The sequence below is a fragment of the Dromiciops gliroides genome, chromosome 1 (genome assembly GCF_019393635.1).
Source record: "Dromiciops gliroides isolate mDroGli1 chromosome 1, mDroGli1.pri, whole genome shotgun sequence".
Taxonomy (NCBI): Eukaryota; Metazoa; Chordata; class Mammalia; order Microbiotheria; family Microbiotheriidae; genus Dromiciops; species Dromiciops gliroides.
In genome coordinates this window covers 152332561-152355865 of record NC_057861.1, presented here as the reverse complement: position 1 = coordinate 152355865, position 23305 = coordinate 152332561, and the positions used below count along the sequence as shown (strand labels likewise).

The 23305-nt window shown below is 37.2% G+C and overlaps 1 protein-coding gene across 1 annotated transcript in view; it reads left to right on the top strand.

The window, feature by feature from the left end:
- The window catches only part of LRRC69 (leucine rich repeat containing 69), a 111546-nt gene that overhangs the window by 72775 nt on the left and 15466 nt on the right, over positions 1-23305 (top strand). Inside the window, exons 6-7 of the mRNA XM_043982593.1 lie at positions 10908-10933; positions 20601-20682. Coding sequence (XP_043838528.1) covers positions 10908-10933; positions 20601-20682 — 108 coding nt within the window. The remainder of the gene's footprint in view (positions 1-10907; positions 10934-20600; positions 20683-23305) is intronic.

Here is a 23305-nt window from a genome sequence, read left to right as displayed (position 1 = left end):
GCATCTGAGGCATGATGTCTCATAATTCTTTTCTTCCCCTCACCAGAGAGTACTGGTCATCTGACCTGCCATACTCAAAGGTTCTGTGGCTATTAGGTCTCTTGTCCATGCTTACCTTCCCATTGGCCAGACATTCAACATGCCACAGAACCTAGGTACCCAGGCAACACAGAACACCTATAATCATCTCAGGGTTGTGATGTATGTGGGGGAACAGAAATAAAGGCTATTTTTACCACATGTAGTTGCCCCCTCCCCCATAGTATATTTAGCCCAGCCTTCTTTAGTCCCTCACCACATGGGACCTTTCATTCCACAGCCCCTCTGCAAGCCTTCTCTATTGGAACAAATTCCCTTTCATCTTAGAGCTCTTCCTCTCACATTTCCTACATCTTCTGGTACTCCATGAAACTTTTCTTCCTGGGGACACCAAAATTTTTTGGAGCCTTTTCCAAGGATGGCTGCTCCTCCTCTTAAACCTACTTCCTGACTGTTTTACTCACTATGCCTTCCACAAGTAGACGTTCTTCTCCTCTATCTCTCCTGCTTTTCCATCAGTCCTTTCTATGTTTGTTCCCCTGTCAGAATGTAGTTTCCTCAAGGGCAAGGATTATCCTGCTTGATTTTATTGGTATTCCCAGCACTTAGTACATTGCTTGATACATAGAAAACACTTAATAAAGGCTCACTCTAGCACCTATCTCATTTTGTCTCTCTATGAATCCATCTCTTTGTCCTTCTATTTCTCTCTGTCTCTGTGTCTCTCTTACTTTCTCTTTTTCCTTGATTAACAAGGCCAGAAAGAGTTGGCATAACCCTAGATCCCCACTAACACTATAAGAACTTCCTCCTAGAAAATATTGGATGTTGGAGGGGATATGGGAAAACTGAGACACTAATCCACTGTTGGTGGAGTTGTGAAAAGATCCAACCATTCTGGAGAGCAATTTGGAACTATGTCCAAAGATCTATAGAACTGTGCATACCCTTTGATCCAGCAATACCACTGCTAATTTTATAGCCCAAAGACATCCCCCCAAAAGAGAAAAAGACCTATTTGTACAAACAGATTTTAGCAGCTCTTTTTGTAGTGGCTAAGAAGTGGAAATCAAAGGAATGCCCATCAATTGGGGAATGGCTAAATGAGCTCTGTTATATGATGGTAATGAAATATTATTGTGTTAAAAGAAATGATAAGCAAGATGATTTCAGAAAGGCCTACAAAGACTTGTATGAACTGATGTATTGCAAAGTGAGCAGAATCAAGAACACTGTTCACAGAGGCAGCAATATTGTTCAATGAAGAACTGTGAATGACAACTATTCTCAACAATACAGTGATCCAAGACAATCCCAAAGGACTAATGATGAAACATACTTTCCACCTCCAAAGAAAGAACTGATACTGATTGAGCACAGACTGAAACATGCTATTTTCACTTTCATTCTTTTCTTTTATTCAAATTTTTTTATACAAAATGATTTATATGGTAATGTTTTACATAATATCACATGTATAACCTATATTTGATTGCTTACTGCCTCAGGGAGGGGTTAGGGGAGGGAGGGAAGGAGGGATAAAATTTGGAACTCAAAACTTTAAATAAAAATGTTTATTATTAAAAAAATAAAAAAAACCAAACTATTCATACTCTTTTTAAAAAAAAAGTAATTCTTTCTACCCATCAAACAGCGACTACTCCTTTAAAGTTCAGGCCATTTTCCCCCCAGATCTTGTTCTAGATCTATATACCTCCCAGGCACTTTCCTTTCTCTCCAATGTGCTTTTAATACATGGCTCACATTGAGCTGTGTGGGGTGTTCAGGGAGGACAAGCACCTCTGGTGTGAGGGTTTGCTAAGCTCTTTTTAGGAAGCTCATCCACTTTTGGTGTCTGCCTCTCACCCATGGCTTCAAGAAGCTGTAGAATGAGCAGCAGCCACATCCCAGTAAACCATCTTGGCAGATGGGCTAAATTTGGTTGAGGTTAACTGATGGGTCAGAAACCCATCAGTGACTTAGGGGAGTAGCTACCCCAAGAATGTGAAGACTTCCCCTAGTGGAATGAATGGACAAGAACAATTTCTTTCAACAGCCATGGAGTTTCCTGAAGCAGATGCTGTGGAGTGCTTAGTGCTTGGTCACACATCAAAGATGCTAAAGTCATCCAAAGCATCTCAGGCCATCGCTAGTGGTCCTGACTTTTGTCTTGCCACTGGACTTCGATGACTTTAGAAGAGAGAGCGAGGCTGATGACTTTGTGCAGCTCTGCCTCACTTATATCCAATTACCTCATAGTGTCATTAGTCTTCTTTGAAAAATAAGGACAGACCATAACAACATATAGGTGCCCAGAAATGAATACTCGGAATGGGTGCTTCAGAACATTGATTATCTTGAAGGAAGTAGACCCTCTCTACTACTAGTCAAAGATGCGATTTGAACTCAGGTCTTCCAGCACTCTCCCTATTACACTACCTAACTGACTTTCTATTAATTCCAGAGTTTCTTGTCTTGGGGGTCATTTCTGGAGATCTAGCAGATCTAAGGAAGAGGTTCCTAGAAGGTCCCATAGCAATTTCTGAGTCTCCTATCTTTACTTATAATATCCTCCTGCCCAAAATATTTTCTTTATTTTTTCTGATGTCTGTCCCTCCTTCAAGGTCTAGTTCAAATATCAGCTTTTCTATGAATCATTTTCTGTTTTTAGCAGCTTATAGCTATCTCTTTTCCTGCTGGATGCCCATATAATCACTTACTGTTCAAATAATTCATTGAGCACAAAGTTCACATGCCTCATAGTCATCCTGAATTCCTCACCCTTCCTTATTCCACATGTCCAACCAATTGATGAGTCTTATCAATTCCATCTCTACGACATCTCTCAATCTTCTATCCACCCTAACTCAAACCCTCATCTGCTCTCATTAGCACCCCTGTGATAGGAATCCAACTACAAATGCAAAAATAAAAGATACTGACACAACTTACATTATTTATTTATGTACACAGAAATAAGTACAAAATTGACGCAAAGTAATTCTTCAAGGAGAGAAGGCACTAAGCAACTGGAGTGGAATCAGAATAAGTTTATTATAAGAGGTAGAAATTGAGTTTAACTTGAAGGAAGCTAGGGATTCTGTGAGGTGGAGATAAAGAGGGAGTATGGGATTCTATGAGGTAGAAGTGAGGAGGGAGTATCAGGTTCTATAAGGTGGAAGTGAGGAGGGAATGCAGGATTCTATGAGGTAGAGTTGAGGAAGCAGTACATTCCTAATATGAACAGCCTGTGCAAATCCTCAGAGGTAGGAAATGCAATGTCATGTACAGGACCAGGCAGTAGAACAGTTGTTTAGAGTGTGAATGATGATAATATTCAGTAAGCCTGGGAAGCTAGGCTGGAGTCAGGTTGTGGTGGGCTTTAAATATCAAGCAAAGGAATTTATACTTGATTCTAGAGGTAATAGAGAGCCTCTAGAGACTATTGAGCAAGGAAGTGACATGATTAGACCTATACTTTAGGTCTATTATTTTGGCAATTATATAAAGGATGAATTGGAGAAAGGAAAAATTTGAGAAATGGAGACAAATAAGCTGTAGGTGAGAGGAAATGAGGATCTGAACTAAGGTAATGGCCATGTAAATGGAGAAAAGAGAACAGATAGGACCAATACTGTAGAGGCAAAATTAATAAAGTTTGGTGACTGATTCTATATATGGGATGAAAAAGAGGGAAGAATGGAGGGTGATTCTGAAGTTTTGGATCAGGATGACAGGAAAAATGAGGGTACCCTCAACATAAATAGGTAAGGAAGGAAGAGGGAAAAGATATTGAATTCTGTTCAAGACATATTTAGTTTGAGAGGTCTACAGGATATTCAGGTGATGCATAATAGGGTAGTAATGTGGTACTAGAATTCAGGAGTGAGGGTAGGATAGGTTATGTAGATTTGGGATTCATCTCCACTGAGATGAGAGTTTTAAGTTGTGTGAGGTCACAAAGAGATAGTATAGAGAGAGAAGAGAAGAGGGTCCAAGAAAGAGCCCTGAGGTATACCCAGACATAGGGAGTAAGATGGGGATGACTATCTGGCAACAGAAATGGAAGTCTGCCTCAATCATTTGCATTCAACATTTATCAATGCTTTGATGAGTTCTGGTGTCATCTATGGATGTTTTCCCATTCTTGTGGTTATAGAGTGTTTTCTTTTAGCTCCACTTACTTCATTGTGCATCATTTCAATAGAAATTTTCTCAAGTTTCTCTGAATTCTTTATAATAATTATTTCTTACTATGCAATGCTATTTGATTGCATCTATATACCATACTATGTTCAGCCATCTACAATCAATGGGCTTGTTTCCAGTTTTTTGCTACCACGAAAAAAAGTGCTGCTTTCAATGTTTTGGTAGCCTGGAGACATTTTTGCAGTAATTCAGGTGCCAAGGATGAAAGAGAATGACATCAACTTTAGGACCAGGGCAATTTATGATTACTTTGGAAGGAATATCTGGAGGAAAAACCAAAATCTGTTGGCAGGGCTTTGCAGTGCTCAACAGTTTGAGGAGGCCAAGCATAAAAGGCAGTTTATATATTACTTAGAAATGAAGTGGTTGCTAGAGTCAACATAGCTGTAGAGTAAAGGCATATTATAATGTTCTAAGTTAACCAAGAGAGAAATGAGATCACATTTGAATTACAGAGAGGGAAATACATGTATTATAAAGAACAGTGGCAAAGGAACGCTAGAATGAGTTTCATGAAGACAGTGTTACTTGGTCTACAATTTTATACAAGTTTACAACAATAAGTTTTAGGATAGAAAATGTTTGATTACAGATTGTATTGTGCTAAAACAGTTAATGTGCAAAAAAGGGAGCATCACTATACATATTTTCAAAAGAATAGAGCTAGGATAACTCAAATGCTCTCTTTGTCATGAAACTTTCCTCAATCCTGACTTTCCCTCAGTAATATATGATTTTTCCTTTTTTTCTACTTTGTAGAGAATTTTATTGGCAATGCTCTTATTCAGCTTCTGTCTTTTAATTTGTATCATAGTTAATTGTGAAAAATATAAGATCTCTCTTATTAGAATCCAAGCTCTTTGAGTGTAATAACCAAGTGTTAAGCATCTTTATATTTTTACCAGTACCTTGCATCTTTCCCAGTACACAGAAGGAGCATAATAAATGTTTCTCAACTTTCATACATTGTCCCTATCTGAGAGGGACCAGTTCTACAGAGTAATGAATACCAGAGACACCAATTGGAAATTATTTGAGCAACGGAAGAATTGGCTTTCTCTTAATTAGCGAATGATTCAGAGAGGCTGTGTTTTTTTGGGACTTGGATTATTGTATGCACATGAATGTGGAGTTGAGAATTTCTACTGAGTTCATACATTTTAGAAAAGATGATTGGAAAAATCTTGATTTTATTCATTTATCACAATAAAAATTTACTGGAAATCCAAGAGATTTTTTTTTATCTTGATTGATTGATAAACTTCTTCCATTTTCTCCTAAGATCAACAACATGCAAAGAACCCCATCATTTATAGGCAATCTTATTTTTTTTTATTTGAATTTTGCTCCGGTTGTCCTTAATAAGAATGGTAGACACCAGGAAGCACATATCTCCCTGTTTTATTTCTCATTTAGTACTGAAAACCAGAGGATCACTGAACAAAGTTATTTGTCTGACATTTATCATGGACTTTTGTATGATCATACTACGTACATAGGTAAGGCCTGGTGACAGAGGGCCCTTAACACTGTGTTTTGCTCTAGTAATCAAATGACTTAAAAATCAATAATCAACCATCAGGGCTTTGTATCATTTGCATCTTTTAATCAACTTTTTATTGTAAACATGTATGTAAGGATTCTATTGCATGCATAAAATATGGTTTGCATGAACTTGTTAATACCTTTCTCATATTTTCATTAAGGACCTCCTCAAATCCAAGTTTCTCTTTGTTGCCATTTGGTGCATAAACATTTAATGTTTTTCTTTATCCATTATGTTTGTTTCTCTTGATGTTGTCTTTTTTGTTCCTTTATCTGAGATCATGATTGCAACTATTATTAGTTATTTGAAGTGTAATAGATTTTGTTCTATCCACTCATTTTTAGTCTGTATATTTTCTTTTTCTTTTATTTTTTGAGTATCTTAAATAGTGTGTTATAAATCTATGATAAGGTTGGAAAAAACACAAACAGAAACTAGATATGGCCCTAGTTTCCTCAAAACCTTGGTTCAGATTTCTATTGTGCCTTCTGAAAAAATAGGAAAATTGAAACTAAGCCCAAAATAAGATTGTGCTGAAATTGTGCAAAATAATAGTTTCAAAAGTTAGGGAAGTTTTATTCTTGTAGAATCTGTGTAGAATCTGTAATGTTATGGAGAATCTATAGCCCCGGGAAGAACAACCTGAATGAGAAACTTTGACTATGGATATATATATATACAATTTGTTATTCTATTTGTATTATTGAATGACTGCATCTAAGTATTGTACGCTTATAGCCTCTGGGCTCACTCAAACCCCACTCATACTGAAAGGTTGGTCTGCTAATCAAGTTCATTGTTTCCACCATTTTGGGTTCTAAGGGGTATGCATGTGTGTGCGCGCGCGTGCGCGCACGCATGCATGCATGCTGCGGTGTTGTCTATAATACTTTAGCATATGAGATCCTATCTTATCTAACATGTTCTTCCATTATCAATAAGTTAATTCTTCCTTAGTAGTACTATGAGAGATTAGAGCCACAATATCAATTTACCCATTGATATCTCAACATTGTCAATAACCAATTAGCAACAATTATCTTTTATAAAGGCACACTTCCTAAATCTATATAGCAAAAACTAAAGTACAGAAGTGTATCTGTGAACTGGGGCACACTCTCCCCTCTACAGTTTGTTCTTTAGGAAGAATGAACTCAAATTTAAAGCGGTTGATATAAAACATTTTCCCCATTAAATTCACTTTTTGTTTTATGGGTGAAAAAGAGTTCTCCCCTTTCCATTTTATTGGTGAGTTCATCTCATTCATATTTAGAGTTACAATCATTAACTGTGTCTTTCCCTTCATCATATTATACTATTCTGTCTTCTCTCTGTCTCTTCTCTCAACTCTTGTGTTTTTATCTCAAATTTTCTACTTATATGCCCTTTCCATTAGGAATGCCCTTTCCATCCACCCTGCCTCCCCATAGGATTATATTCAATTTTGTTGAGGAAGTTATGCTTGATTATAAGCTTCTGTGTGTGTGTGTGTGTGTGTGTATACATGTGGATGTGTGTGTATATATACATGTGGATATATATATATATGTATGTATGTGTGTGTGTACATATATTTATCTTTTGGAATACTATAATCCATTATAATACTATAGTTTTCTTCTTTATAGTGGTAGCTGCTAAGTCATATATAATTCTGACTGTGATTCCTTTGTTGAACTCTGTTAAACTCTTTCTTTCTAGCTGCTTGCAGTATTGTGTTTTTTTTTCCCTTTGACCTCTAAACTCTGGATTTTAGTTGTGACATTCCTGGAAGTTTTCATTTTGAGGACTCTTTTAGGAGATGATAGGTGGATTCTTTCTATTTTCACTTTACTCTTTGGTTCTAATATAAATAGACATTTTCCTTTCATGTTTTCTTGAATTCTGATTTCCAGGCTATTTCTTGAAATGGCTTTCTGTCCAAGACATTTCCAAAGAACTCTGTTGGAAAATGTTCTCCACATGCAGAAAAAAGAATGGTGGATTCTGAATGCAGATTGAACCATACCTTTCTACCTTTGTTTTTTGAGGTTTTTCCCTTTTATTCTGATTCTTCTTTCACAATATGACTAATGCAGAAATATGTTTAATGTGATTGTACATATAAAACCTATATCAGGTTGGTTTCTGTTTTGGGGGAGGGAAGGGAGGGAGAAAAATTTGGTATTAAAAATCTTATGAAAACAAATTTTGAAAACTATCTTTACATGTAACTGGAAAATAATAAAATACTTTTATGATTTACAAAAGAAATTACTAGAAACTTAAACCATAAAAAACAAACAAAAATGGCTTTCAAATAGTCCAATAATTCTTAAATTATCTCTCCATCTGTTTTTCAGGTCTACCTTACTTTTGGCTTTTCAAAGTCCCAACTAAAAATCTGTCTTTCACAGGAAGCTTTTCCTAACCCCTCTTAATTCTAGTGCCTTCTGTCTCCTAATTATTTCCTATTTATCTTAAGCTAAGGTTTTTTTTTTTATTTTTGCAGGGCAATGAGGGTTAAGTGACTTGCCCAGGGTCACACAGCTAGTTAAGTGTCATGTGTCTGAGGCTGGATTTGAACTCCGGTATTCCTGAATCCAAGGCCAGTGCTTTATCCACTATGCCACCTAGCTGCCCCCTCCTATTTATCTTAAATATAGCTTGTTTGTATTTATTTGTTTTCTTGTTATCTCCCCCATTAGATTATGAGCTCCTTGAGAGCAGGGACTGTGTTTTGTCTCTTTTTTTTATCTTCTGTGTTTAGTATAATACCCTGCACATAGTAGGCATGTAATAAAAATTTATTTACTGCTGACATATACCTTTCATTTTCTTGTTTTTTCCATCTTTTGACTTTAACATTCTTGTTGCCTTATGGAGTCTACCACTCCAAAGGCAAGCATAAAAATGAAAGCCTCTTGTTCACTCCTCTCAGATCCTACATAGTCAGAATCTGTCCCAACCTCTCTTCTCCCCGTTCATGTGAAATTCTTTTGTATGACCCTGTATACCCATAATTTTGATGTATTAGTGAGTGATCAAAGTTCACATGAAATAGTAATTCAAATTTTCCTGCTCTATTTTTCTTATATTCTTTAATCTATTGATGATTTTTGCCTTTTCAATATTTCTCTGTGAAATGGATGTTATTTTTTTAAAAAGATGATCAATCAACCAACAGACTTTTTCTACCTGATCTTTATTCTCTTGTCTAGCCTTGGCCCTATGAAATCAAACAACTGAAAGGATTTAAGAGCTTTCAACTTGATCATTTTGCATGTTGAGTACCTTGCTTACCTCTGCATTATTTTATTTTATTATTTTGTAAATTTTCAAAAAAAAAAATTAGATTTAAATACAGAGTAAAAAAGAAAAAAAAAACATTGCCATGTACACAGCAGAACATGAGAAAGGATTCAATATAAAACAATAAATTTCATTTCAAGAAAACCTATATAATAAATGCTGCACATTATTTTCAAAGCTTCCCAGCTTTTCTTTGCTTTCTGTTTGGTTTTCCTTTATTCTTTGCTGTGTACTTTTTTACTTTATTATTATTTTTTTCTTCTCCCTCACCTAGCTGTGCATTATTTTGTTGTTGTTGTTTTTGTTTTTTTTTGCAGGGCAATGGGGGTTAAGTGACTTGCCCAGGGTCACACAGCCAGTAAGTGTCAAGTGTCTGAGGCTGGATTTGAACTCAGGTCCTCCTGAATCCAGGGCTGGTGCTTTATCCACTGCGCCACCTAGCTGCCCCGCTGTGCATTATTTTGAATGAATATAATTCTTCCATTTTATTGACTATCCAATTATTTTTTTCTTTGATGTGCAAGCTCAGATTTGAAACCTATGCTTGTTTGTTTTTCAGGCTAATGGAAGTTCTTTGCTTTTTTGGACTATTATAAATCTTTTTCCTTTTTAAAAAAATCCCTCACTATTCTGATTGATTTTTTTCTGACAAAGTGTCTAGACTCATCTCCATTTTGTATTTGAGATTTAAAAAAAAAATTCAAGCATGGCTTTACATTTGTTCTTACTGAATTTAATCTCATTTGACTCACCCCAGTACCTTAGGCTGTTGAGATCCCTTCAGTTCCTATATTAAAACATTCTACTTGTCCCTCCCAGTTTTGTGACACCTACATATATGGTAAATTTATCATATATACCTTATTCACATCATTGATAAAAATGTGAACCAGCCCAAGGGAAATCGCATATTCATGAAATGCTCTGCTAAAGATCCTCCCCCAATAAAGTTGATATTGAGGTGTAGATAACTTTTCCTTGGGTTCAGTCATCATTTAAGTAGTGAGTCTAGTTGACAAGTAAACAAACATTAAGTGCTTACTTTGTGCTAGGCACAGTGTTAAAGACTAAGGACATGAACAAAAAGCAAAACAGTTCTGCCCTCAAGGAACTTCTATACTAATAAATGAATACAGTACATAAAAGGGAGCTAAACATTGTTAGTGGAAATGGGGAGAGAAGCACGGTGGTGGTCTACAGAATGAAGGATGACTGGTCTGGAATGTTCCTCAAAATGGAGATTCTGAGAACTCTTTAATGGGAGAACAGGCCACAGAAGAAGAGAGATAAAGAAGTTAAGGTGTGGTAGCAAATAATGAATACATCTAATAGTTCTATTGTTTAGCCCACATCTCTCCATTTTATTCAGAAGCTTAACTTGACAGACATTGTCAAATTCTTTGCAAAAATCAAAGTAGGGGCAGCTAGATGGCACAGTGGTTAAAACACTGGCCCTGGATTCAGGAGTACCTGAGTTCAAATTCGGCCTCAGACACTTGACACTTACTAGCTGTGTGACCCTGGGCAAGTCACTTAACTCCCATTGCCTGTAAAAAACAACCCCAAAATAAACAAAACAAAAAAAAAATCAAAGTAAACTTTATAACTTTTTCCTGATCTACTTATGTAGTAACTATCAATAAAGAAAATTAAGTCAGTATGTCAGCTATTTTTTGATGAAAATGCAGGGGTCCCAAATGTACAAAAATATTTATAGCAGCTCTTTTTGTGGTGGCAAAGAATTAGAAATTGAGGGGATGTCCATCAATTGGGGAATGGGTTGTGGTATACTATTTTGTTATAAGAAATGATGAGCAGGCAGATGATATGGTGGGAAATGGGGTACGGGTTGGGGTTAGGGGTTGGGGTTCTTAGGAATTCCTCTTTAAAGAATTACACCCTCTTGCACACAAAACATAGTTAGAATAAGGTGGTAGTTTATTTAGGAGCAAGGGAAGGGAAGGGTGGGGGGAGGGAAACCATGAAAGAAATGCTTGGACTTTTCATGGGGAGATTTGGCATGAAGCACATGGCTCAGAGGTACCAAATCTCCTCGAACTGGAGACTGGAAAGTACTTTTATAGAGGCCTGATGGGGGTGGACCATCTGCCTGTGGAAAGTTCCTTTGGTGAAGGTGGACCATCCCCCACTGGTGGTAGCTGGGGGAATTGGGTGAGGAGTGGAGGACCATCCCCCACTGGTAGTGACTAAAGGAATTGGGTGAGGGGTGGCTACAGATCCCTCTTCAGAACACAAAGGCCGCAGCCACACCCAAATTTATCTCCCCAGGGTAAGGGAGACCAGAATGAAGGGTAGGATTCTGAAGCTAGCTCAGTCCGATTTGGTTCAGCTTATCTCTCTAGGCATTATCTATCCTCTGGTTTAGTTTCTCAAGGAGAAGCTTCCTTGATGTGCCCCAGAGAACTTCTGGGGTGCTCTGCACCCCATGACACAGATTTCAGAAAAACGTGGAAAGACTGACACGAACTGATGCTGAGTGAAGTGAGCAGAACCAGGAGAACAGTGTACACAGTAACAGCAGCATGATGATCAACTGTGATCCAAGATAATTCCAAAAGACTCATGATGGAAAATTCTCTCAACATCCAGAAAAGAACTCTAGCATGTGAATGCAGACTGAAGCATGCTATTTTTTACTTTATTTGTTGTTTCTTTGTTTGTTTGTTCTTTCTTTCTTGTGGTTTTCCCTTTTGTTCTGACTCTTCTTTTACAACATGACTAATATGGAAATATGTTTAACATGAGTGTACATACATGACATGTCAGATTGTTTTCTGTCTTGGGAAGGTAGGGGAGGGAGGGAGAAAAATTTGGAACTCAAAACCTTACAAAAATGAATGTTGAAATCTATCTTTACATGTAACGGGGCGGGGAGGGGGGAAGGAAATACAGGGGTCCCTGATCATCATTTTTTTAGATGTTGACTAACCTTCCCTTTAATAATATGTTGTGGGAATTTTGCTCAGGATTTTCATCTTTCTCTTGAAAATTGATGTGATACTTACCCTTATGTAATCCTGGGGCATTTTTTTTCAAATCTATATAATCTTTTCAAATATCAGTGAAAGTGGCCAAACAGTGATAACTGCCAGTTCTTTCAGTACCCTGGTATGTAGTTTATCCAAGTATGGTGATATGTATTGTGGTGTTTAAAGGTTCAAGAGACAGTTTCTAGGTAATTGAATAATTTTATTAATAATACCAGCATTTTAAATAAAAGTATAGTCATTTGACTGTTTCTCTTAGAACAAAAGACTCCTCACAGTGGTGAGCCTTTGAAGAGTATATGCCCTTTGAAGAGTTGGTATTCCTGAGGGATGGCAATCAACTCTGATTGGTTAACAATTAATGAGAAAATGAATAGTACAATGAAGGTTTGGGGATATGTGACTTGGGTCACTGACATCTTGGTCAAAGAAATATCAATTACCACATTACCCATCTGACAAAAGGGAGAATCAACTTTCCTCAGACTTGTCTTAGCAAACACGATGATCAGGAATGGACCCATCACCTCAAACTTAGTATTTCTTTTACTGTCAGATTAGATCTTGGACTAGGTAAGTCTTTAAGAGAGATTTCCCACATTTGTTAATTTCTGGACGAGGGAGTAGAAAAAGGGAAAAACCTCGGTCCTAATATAATAGTTAGCTATTAAATACAAGAGAGAAATAATCATTTCTCACAATACTCCCAAAGGGCTACTAGATACTCTCTTACTATCTTTCTACTTATTTAGGCTATTAGTTCATTATTAATCTTTTTTTTTTTTGTCTTCTCCAATCCAAAGATCATTCTCCCTGGCAGAGAAAATAGAAATAAATTAAGAATTGGCAAATTCTTTCTTCACTCCATTCTCTATTCTCATCATGCCATCCACCTTAAGCAGAGGTCTTAAACTTTCTATTTTACCCAAAATACATAATCTCTGACCCCTCCCCCACCTCTCATATCTTATTGTCCTTCATTTTTCTCTCCAGAATAGGTCGTTCTGAATTTTAGAACTCCTGAAATTATTTTTGCCATGTTGATGCTCCACTTCCATTTTTATATTCACCTGTCTTTAAAAAATATATGTATTTTTCTGTTTGTGTCTTTAAAAAAGTGAAATTAGTAGATGAAATTCCCCTTGCAACTGCTTTGGGTTTAAATGGCAACATGTTTTCCTTTCTATTGGAATTGTTCCTTTTTGTATTTTTATAATTTTATTCTTGAGAGCATCCCATCCTTTTTGGGATCTCCATTGTAAAATTTTAGGCCATGCAAGCCTACCTAATCTTCCTCTATTTCCTTTGATGTCTGTTCTCCCCAATTCAGTGCATGTAGTGGCCAGTTTTCTACTTCTCTATCACAAATTCTAAAACAGAGTGGTTCCTGCCCCACAAGGTTCCCATCATTTTTATTCCTGAAACCACATTCATCTTGTTGAGAATCAGATCCAGAAATTCCTCCTTGTGCATTCCTCAGTCTTTGGAAAGATGAAATGACCATTAAGGCAACTACTTTGTTTTTGGCAGAGAATAACTCTGGCACATGTTTGAACAACTAAAATTCATGATAAGTACTATAATATATTTTCCTTCTTTTCAGGGTTTTGATGTGTTCCTCAAATTATTCTATCATCTATTTCCTCTATAGGTCCAGATATGCTATAGTATAGATCAATGACAACATTAAAAAAGTTTACCCTGATTAATATTCAAATACTTTTTATTTTATTTTCCTGAATTTTCACATATGAGTTTATATTCTTAATCTCTAAGTAAATAGAAGATATGGACATATCTTCTTCCCCCTTTATCTGCTCTGTTTTTTCAAACAAGGTAGGTCCTTTCAGAGATATGTTTGAGTCTCTTCCCACCAAATTCAACTGATGCTTATGAGTTCAAATTTGCCTTATTCTTTAAGGATTTCTAGTTCATCTTTTTTATTACCCATATGCTATGTTAATCACATGCTATACATATATCAGGACTCTTTGTTAAACATAGGGATTAGACTTCATTTATTTATTTAGTACAGGAAGAAAAAAAGATTATGGTAATAGAGATAATGGAGGATTAGCAATCTCAGTCCCTTTGAAGGATGTGCAACTTTGGGTGAGAGCTCTCATTGAATTCAGATTTTTCGTTTCCATATGGGATATTCCTGCTCTTACTTATAGAGAAATGGATTACAGAATCAAGAAGACTAGTTAGATCTTTGGTGAGACTGTGAGACAGTGCAACCATAATGTCAGGCTCTAGATGGGGCTCGTCAAACCTCTGGCTGGTGGGCCAAATCCAATCCACCATCTGCTTTTGAATAACTTTAAAATACAACTTTATTTAAAACTGTAAGAACTATTCTTAGCTAGTGAGCCATACAAAAACAGGCAGTGGACTGAAATTGGACAACCTCTATTCAAGACCGAGACTTAAGATCTTGATTGCTGATATGACATACTTTCTGGGACTACAAAGACATAGCTGGTCATTGAGAAATTCTTGTGAATTAAATAGTGAACATTTGTTTACATTACAAAATTACATCTGTAATTTTGATTCAGAATTGTAAATAACCCCAAAGGTAACAGTAACTGAGTGTAAACAGGCAAAAGCATATATTATCAATGCTGAAATTATGATAACTGGCTTTAAGGACATCAGGAATAGGTATCAGTAGACAATGAGGCATGCTGGTCGTGGACAAAGAATAAAAAACATGCCCACTTATATGGGCAGTCTGTGATAAACTAATTCCCTTAAGATATTAGAAGCAGTAGAGGACTGCCTACATATACTGGATAGACACTCCCTGAGGACTTTGGGGAAAGAAATAGATGAAAAATTGCACAGAATGAGAGGGTGTTAAAAGGTTGCAATCTGCACTTGGTAGAGAGTACATACTTTGATGAGATTGTACAAACCCATCCAAGTATTCAAGGGGAAATAAAGGTGGTGTAATTCAGAGGGCTTGGCTTCAGGAGACACCGGAATTTGAAACCTACCTCTAACATTTCCCAGCTGTGTGGCCATGAGGAAGTCACTTGACTCTTCTTTGTTAAATGAGATGAGATATTAATCAAGCAATAAGCACTTATTAATCAGCTTTGTGGTTAAAGCTCTTTGGAGACCTTAAAATTCTATAGAAATGGAAGACATTATTATTTATTATCCTTCCCCTGTATTTCTGTCATTCAGTCAGTAAACATTTACTAAGTACCTACTATGTACCAGGAGGCACTGTACTAAGTGCTGGGGAAACAAAAAGAGGCAAAAACCTGAGTCTTTGCCCTCAAGGAGCTCACAACCTAATGGGGAGACCACAAACAAACATGTATAAATGTTATATGATGCAGGATAAATAGGAATTATTTAAAAGAGGGAAAACATTAGAATGAAGAGGGATTTGGAAAAGCTTCTAGTAGAAAATGCCTTTGGAGAATATGTATAATCAATGTTGGAGGAATGATTTCCTCCACCATTGTATCTGTTTAGGTGTCATGTCAGAGTATATACACTTTTCTATTTTTTCTCTAGAAACTCTTTTGCATTTATTCTCCCTTATTTCCATGGGCACCAATTTAATCTAGGCCCTTATTACCACCTGTTTAGAGTGTGATAACAACCTTATAACCAGTTTTCTCTCTTCTACTCTTCCACTCTTTCTTCTAATCCATCCTTCCTAGAGCTGCCAGATTAGTCTTTTTTTTTTTTTTTTTGCACGGGAAAATGGGGGTTAAGTGACTTGTGCAGGGGTCACACAGCTAGTAAGTGTCAAGTGTCTGAGGCCGGATTTGAACTCAGGTCTTCCTGAATCCAGGGCCAGTGCTTTATCTGCTGTGCCACCTAGCTGCCCCCAGATTAGTCTTTATACAAATGTCTGATTATTAACAGATATGAATTCAACAAATAGTACCTATTGGTGATGTTCCGGCAGTACAAAAATTAAACAATACAGTTCCTGTCTTCATGGAGCTAAAAATCTGGTAGACCCATCCATAAATACACATGTTTTATTTTAGATTAAATACACAGGAAGGACCAAAGAGAGATTAAAGAATAGACAAAGCTTCATGGTTAAGTAGCAGCTAAACAGTGCAGTAGAGAGAATTCTAGATTTGGAGGCAGAACGATCTGGGTCCACTTAAACTCTCTAGGCTTCAATTTCTTCCCCTGAAAATTAGAAGATTAGAATGAACAGCATCTGAGATCTGTAACGATTGGAATAACGCCACCTGCTGGATACTTACTGTAGAAGAGTTCTGCCCATGAAGGGAAGGTCTTTGAGGGCAAGACCAGGAGTCTTTTCTTCAGGAGTCAGGAAGTGACGCGGACTAGTGGGAGGAGGAAGGAAGAGACTGGCGCTCAGTCTCGCGCTCTTTCCTGAGGACGCTGGCGGAGAAGGGAGCTAGAAATGTGCTCTCCCTTTAATAGATAGGAATCTAGGCCTTTCTCTCTCTCTTTACCAAATTCTTATTCTCCTTAATAAATACTTAAAAACCTAACTCTTGCTAAAGCTTATAATTTATTGGCGACCACTCATTAGATATTTTAGACAGACTAGCTAGAATTTTAACCCTTAACAGATGGCTGACCACGAAGAGGAAAGCTAACCCTTAGTCTTCTTCTGATCTTCTGGTTGGGTAAGAAATTTCCCCTCCCTCTCCCTTTAACTGCTAAGTACTGGTGTACTGGCTGTGTTTTTCCTTTGAATTTTTTCGAATGGACCTTTTAAACTCCCTAATTACCCTATTTTTTATTTTAGTCTGTTTAACCAGACAAATGGGAGATAAGATCATGTTAATGCTTTGTTTTTGTGGATTTTCTATTTTTCTTTTTCTTTTTGTTAAAAGAGCCAGCAACTTACTCACACAAGGAAATATCTCTCCCTCTCCCAACCATGCTTTTTCAGAGAAACCTGTAGAGATTCCCGCAGCTTTTCCCAGTTCTAACACTAATTGTTGCTCTAATTTTGCATGCCTGGAGGCAATGACCCACCCTCTAGAAGCTTTTAATCCCCTAGCACCTGGAGGCAAAGTGGGGGAAGAGGAATCCAGGCCTGAGTTCAAAATCAAGTCTGATTCAAATTGCTCTGGTCCCTCCCCTCCTCTCCAGACCCCACCCTCTACTCCTCCCATGGCCAAGCCCATTGCTTCCCCTGCCTGGGAAGTCCAGAGAACTGATGCGCATGCTCAACTTTCTCTAACTACATTTGCAGCTTCAGGCTCAGCCCTTCCCCAGCCTGGCTGTGCTTCTGAGACAACCTTAGAAAGCCCTTTAAATTCCAGATATACTCGTTTTGTTCATAATTTTGCTAACCTGCTTTTGTCTTTAATTAGTAATCTTATAAAGCATTTGTATGGTGAAAAGCCCGACAGACAATATAGAGGGGTTAAAGAAGAAAAACTTAAGCCGAATAAGAATGACAATCATCAACATAGTTCAAGACTCCGCTTCTTTTGCCATGGAAGGGTATATATTTTACAGAAATGTAGAAGTAAGCAGCAAGGTATTGATATGAGTATTGGGGATTTTAGATATCGGAATCAAAAGTGTTCTAAATTCACTCAGATTATTAATAGTATCAGTTCAGAAGTTACATAGGATTTCTATGCTATTACATATACATTTTGAAATTAATGGTATGGGTTTATTTTCATAGAGATTTTAATGCTTTTGAGATTGTGTCTTATACTTAGTTTCTAAAACAAGGAGAATATTTGTAAAAGCTTTTTATAGTCATGTGATCAAGTTTATATTTTATAATACTCTTATTGATATTAAGTTCATATTCATTTAGATTTCCTTAGTTTGAATTTCATTGTCTTTTATTGTTCCATGTGTATTTTCTTCTATTCATTTATCTATCTAATTTTGAAACATTGCAAGATGGTTTTGTTTTTATTATACAATGTTAATTCTAGGAGTATTGTGCTCCCATATTCTGAGTTGTTTGTTTTTGTTATTTTTTCTCAACTGATTATTTGATCAAACTCTTTGAAGCATTTCCCTGGCAAATTGGTTGCCATGGCAAGTGTAAAGAAGTATTATTTTTGATAAGCATATTCAAAAAAAAAAAAGAGGGGAACATTTGTAAAAGTTTTCTATTTTCAAAAAAAAAAAGTTCTTTGAGATTCTGTTGTGCTTTAACTTGTATTTAAGTATGTTCTGATTTTTCACAAAAGTAATTGTATACTAAGTAAAAAAAAAAGGGGTATTATTTGAAATTGTTGCATAATTATATATTGTGTTCTGAGTCAAGATGTATTCACATTTTTTGCAATCATTTATTATCCTCAATTTTTAAATCCATATGAGACTTGGAATTATGGGAATTTATCATTTAAAACATTAATTGCCTTTATTCTGAGTTATCAGATGCCAGTTGGCCAAGATGCCATCCAATCACAAGAGGAATACATGCAAGAGCAGACACTGAACTGTCACATGAGGGGAGACATGCATGAAGTCAAGGTATGGCCGAGGGAACGGCTTTTGACTAATGTTGAGGTTGGATTCTCTTGGTTTAATATTTTATTTTATTTTTCCCCACAATATCGTACAGATGGCTGGAAGTATTGATCCCACCCATCTCACTTCTACACCTGGCTTCTATGCTCCCTCCTATATGCCTGATGCCATGGACCATCTCAATCCCATGCATCTGATTAAGTCTGACTCAGTTTCCTCCAATATGTTCGGTGGCATGGACGTATATTCCATCCACCTATTTTAAGCCTGGCATACTGTATGGGCAGTACATATTGCTCAAGTGTGGGAATGCTCATATCCCATCATTTCTCTGTTCTTTTATGGTAACCCCCATAATTATCTCAGGTGTCATGATAAATACAGTGTTGAATTTGGCCTTGACACCTGTTACCAATTATATTAGATTTTCTAATTTCTCATAATGGCATGAGGATAATTAGGCAGATGATGCAAAAAGTGATGAAACAAAGATAAAAATTATTTTTAAAAATTAATATCACAGCAATTGTCTTCTCAGTAATATTATAATTTTAAAGAATGTTTCAATTTTGTTTTATTATATGTTTCATGTGTAACAACTAAGATTCTGAATTCCCTTAGACATGTTTTTGAGAACTTTCATTGTTTGATTTGATTATTGATAAAGCTATTTTAAAGTTGTGTTAAGCTCAATTTTGTAGGAAATTTTCCTGGCTGATTACCAGCATCCATACCTCAACCCCTGAAAAGACTTCCATTCTACGACTACACCTAGAGGACATCTGAGAAAAGACTTTCAGAGACTTTAAATGAACAGTTTTGATTTGTTGTTTTTGTTGTTGTTTTTCTCTTTCTGTTATAATATACACCATCTGTAACATGTATTCTCTGCAGAGGCCCTCCCTTTGCAAGACTAATGTCAAAGCGTCGGTTCATGAGGACAAAAAAAAAAAAATCGCCCCTCTGAACAAAACTTTCCTCTCTTCCTTTTCTATATTGTTGTTCACATATTATTAGTTAGCAATAGTTATTATATTCTTTTTACTGTTCCGTCAAGGAAACATTTTGTTTCTTGAGGAACAACAGGGGGGACTGTAACGATTGGAATAACGCCACCTGCTGGATACTTACTGTAGAAGAGTTCTGCCCATGAAGGGAAGGTCTTTGAGGGCAAGACCAGGAGTCTTTTCTTCAGGAGTCAGGAAGTGACGCGGACTAGTGGGAGGAGGAAGGAAGAGACTGGCGCTCAGTCTCGCGCTCTTTCCTGAGGACGCTGGCGGAGAAGGGAGCTAGAAATGTGCTCTCCCTTTAATAGATAGGAATCTAGGCCTTTCTCTCTCTCTTTACCAAATTCTTATTCTCCTTAATAAATACTTAAAAACCTAACTCTTGCTAAAGCTTATAATTTATTGGCGACCACTCATTAGATATTTTAGACAGACTAGCTAGAATTTTAGCCCTTAACAGATCCCTCCAGTTTTTAAATCTATGATCCTATGAGGAGGTGGTTTCTGACCTGGACCTTGAACAGAAGGAATGATTTCAGTAGGAAATGGGTGCAGTGAAGTGGGGAATGATGAAGAATCCATTCTAGGGTTGGGCAATTATATGAATAAATGCTCAGAGGCTCTGGTAAGACTGAAGGATGATAGTCCATTTTGGCTGGAACATAGAGTTTTTCAAGGATCCCTAAGGTCAAAACTATTTTCATAAGAATATGAAGACATTTTAATTTCAAACACAGTAAATATCAATAGATTTAACCCACATAAACAAAAACTCTTTAGGGGGTCCTCAGTAATTTTTAAGAATGTCAAGAAGTCCTGAGACCAAAAAAGTTTGAGAACCACTGGGCTAGATGAACTTGAGCTTTCAAAAATCACCAATTCTGTTACATTCTCCTTTTTAAACATTCAATGATATTTCTGTTCCAATTTTATGCTGTATTTGAGACAATGAAAACTGCGAAGACTAACTTCACTTTTGCATCTGATAATAACATTTATTTTGCTTTACAAGATTCGCCAAATGACAATGAGAGAATTCTTCTGTGAAGAAAATCCATTTCTGAGGAGATTGCCAATTTTTGTTGAGCAGAGGGAAGAAGTTTTGCCTCTGAAGGTGAATAATTATATGATTTAAATTATATGTTCATACAAATTGAATTAACTGCCTTAAGAAAGGAAAAAAAACCACAACCCTGTCAGATTGTAAAATATTAATCCAATCCATTGTTATTCAGGACAATAACCTTCTCTCAGGACCTCCTCCTTAAATAGGGATCCTCAAAGGGCCAGAAAACAAGGGGGTTGTCAGTAACTCCACCTCCAGGGACAGGCCAGCCCTTCCTATGTATGCACAGAGTCGTACATGTTATATCTAGATCCTTATAACAACCCTGGGAGGTAGTAGGTGCTGTTATTATCCTCGGTTCACCAATGCTGAAATTAAGGCAAGCAAAGATTAAGAGAAGGCAAGGACAGTATGCCTAGGGTCACATAGCTATGAAGTGTTTGAGGCAAGATTTGCATTTAAGTATTCCTGCTTCCAGGTCCAATATTCTATCCACTATACCACCTAGTTGCCTCTAATTAAATCATCATCTCTATATAAATGACATCCAAGTGTATACATCTTTTTTTTTTTTTTTTTTGCAGAGCAATGAGGGTTAAGTGACCTGCCCAGGGTCACAGCTAGTAAGTGTCCAGTGTCTGAGGCCGGATTTGAACTCAGGTCCTACTGAATCCAGGGCCAGTGCTTTATCCACTGTACCACCTAGCTGCCCCCAAAGTATATAAATGTTGGTCTAATCTTTCTCCTGACTTTTTCAGTCTCATAGTTACAACCATTTAGATCTTCTTTTGTAGCCTCAGAGTCAGCATGTCAACAATAGAATTGATCTTTCGTCCTAAAACTTTCTGTTGTAAAAAAAAAAATTAACTATAACTACTAATCTGAAAAACTTATAACTGTACTTATATGAAAAATTATAAATATCTATAAGAAAAATTATAAGTTTAGAAAAATTATAATTGGGCCATAAGTCCCTTCATGGTTGCCATTCAAATGTGAGAATATTTTATTAGCTTGGGGGGTACTAATTTGACAGGGGAACCCAATCTGGGGACTTTTGACTGGCTAGCTATCTGACTGCTATTAATTTCCTAAGCCAATCTGTTAGGGCCTTTAAAAAATTTCTCCACACTGCTCCACTCCCAAATTGATAAGCAAAGGATTAAGAAGCCTCTTAATTAAATAATCAAAGCAGAGTTTATTTATAAAAATCAATGTAAAAGATAAGGGTAAGGAAATGCAAATTATACGACCTATCTGCTTTTAATAAGGGCAGATGAGGCCTCTTGCCTGAGGGTATGCTGCTTGGACCCACTTTTCTCCAACTTTTACTCTTTTTCTCCTTCACTCCAGCTCCCCTGCTTTGCTTTCACTGCTTAGCTCCTTTCTTCTAACTTCAAGCCCCTTTCACTTTGTAGACCCCCCCTTACCATCTAACTTTCCTCTCTGTACTGCTGTGCTGAACCCCTGCATCTCACAGACCTCCTTGTGTTCTCTTAGTCCTCCGGCATCCTCTTTCTGTTTGTCCTCCTTCCTTGTCCCTCCTCTTTCTTTGCTCTTAGCTTTTTCTCTGTCCCCCCCCTCACTGTCTAACTCTCGGGTATATATCCTCCTTCTCTCCCCTCAAACCTTGGGCTCCCTGTGCCCCCACACACACCAAGCTAATCCTCCGGCCGCCCTAACGCCACAGCCAGGGGGGCTTCAGTATGCCATGCTGCAACACACCCAGGGCTCAAGGGGCCCATGCCCCATGCTACACGCCTGGGACCAGGAGGGCAAAGCCCTGGATCTCCATTTGCCTAGCCAGTGTTTCTTAAGGCCCATGGGGCTTTTCAGCTCAGCTGAAGTGGAGGGGGAGGAACCCAATCCTCTTACACAGAAAAAAACCCTGAGAGCCTAAGGCTTTTTAATCTCAGCCCAAAGGCAGGGTCCCCAAATCACAATAAATTCCCACACTGTCCTTCACATTTCTCATGTTCTGTAGAGGGTACCATCTTTCTTTGACTCTTCAGGTCAGTGATCTTGGAGTCTTCCATGACTTTTCTCTCTCCTTCTACAACCTGACTCCATCTTCCCTACCCAGTTTTATTTCACATTATTCTCTTTCATATACTCCACTGCAATATTTGTTATTCTCCAAGCTTGGCATGCAATCTCATGACTGACTTTATCTGCAGGAGTTGTTCCCCCTATCTAGAATGGCGTCCCTCTTCATCTCTGTATCTCAGAACTCTTATTTTCCGTTGAAGCTCTATTCAGGTGCCACCTTCTCAGAATACCTGATTCTTGAGGTGTTCAGAGACAGTCAGATGGCTTAGTGAATAGAATGCTAGACTGAGAGTCAAAAAGAACCGAGTTCAAATCTGACCTAATATACTTACTAACTGTGTGACCCTGGCCAAGTCACTTAAGCTTTGCATTAGTTTCCTCATCTGTAAAGTGAGGATATTAATACCACCCACCTCCAAGGGTGGTTGTGAAGATAAAATGAGATACTATTTGTAAAGCACTTCGCAAATCTTAATTTGATATATGAATGCTACCCTATTATTATTGTTATGCTTTCCTCCTCCTCCTCCACATTCATTATATTTATTTGCATACAAGTTGAGTCCCCCAAGTCAAGTGTTAGTTCATTGAGAGTAGGGACAATTGTATTTTTGTCTTTGTA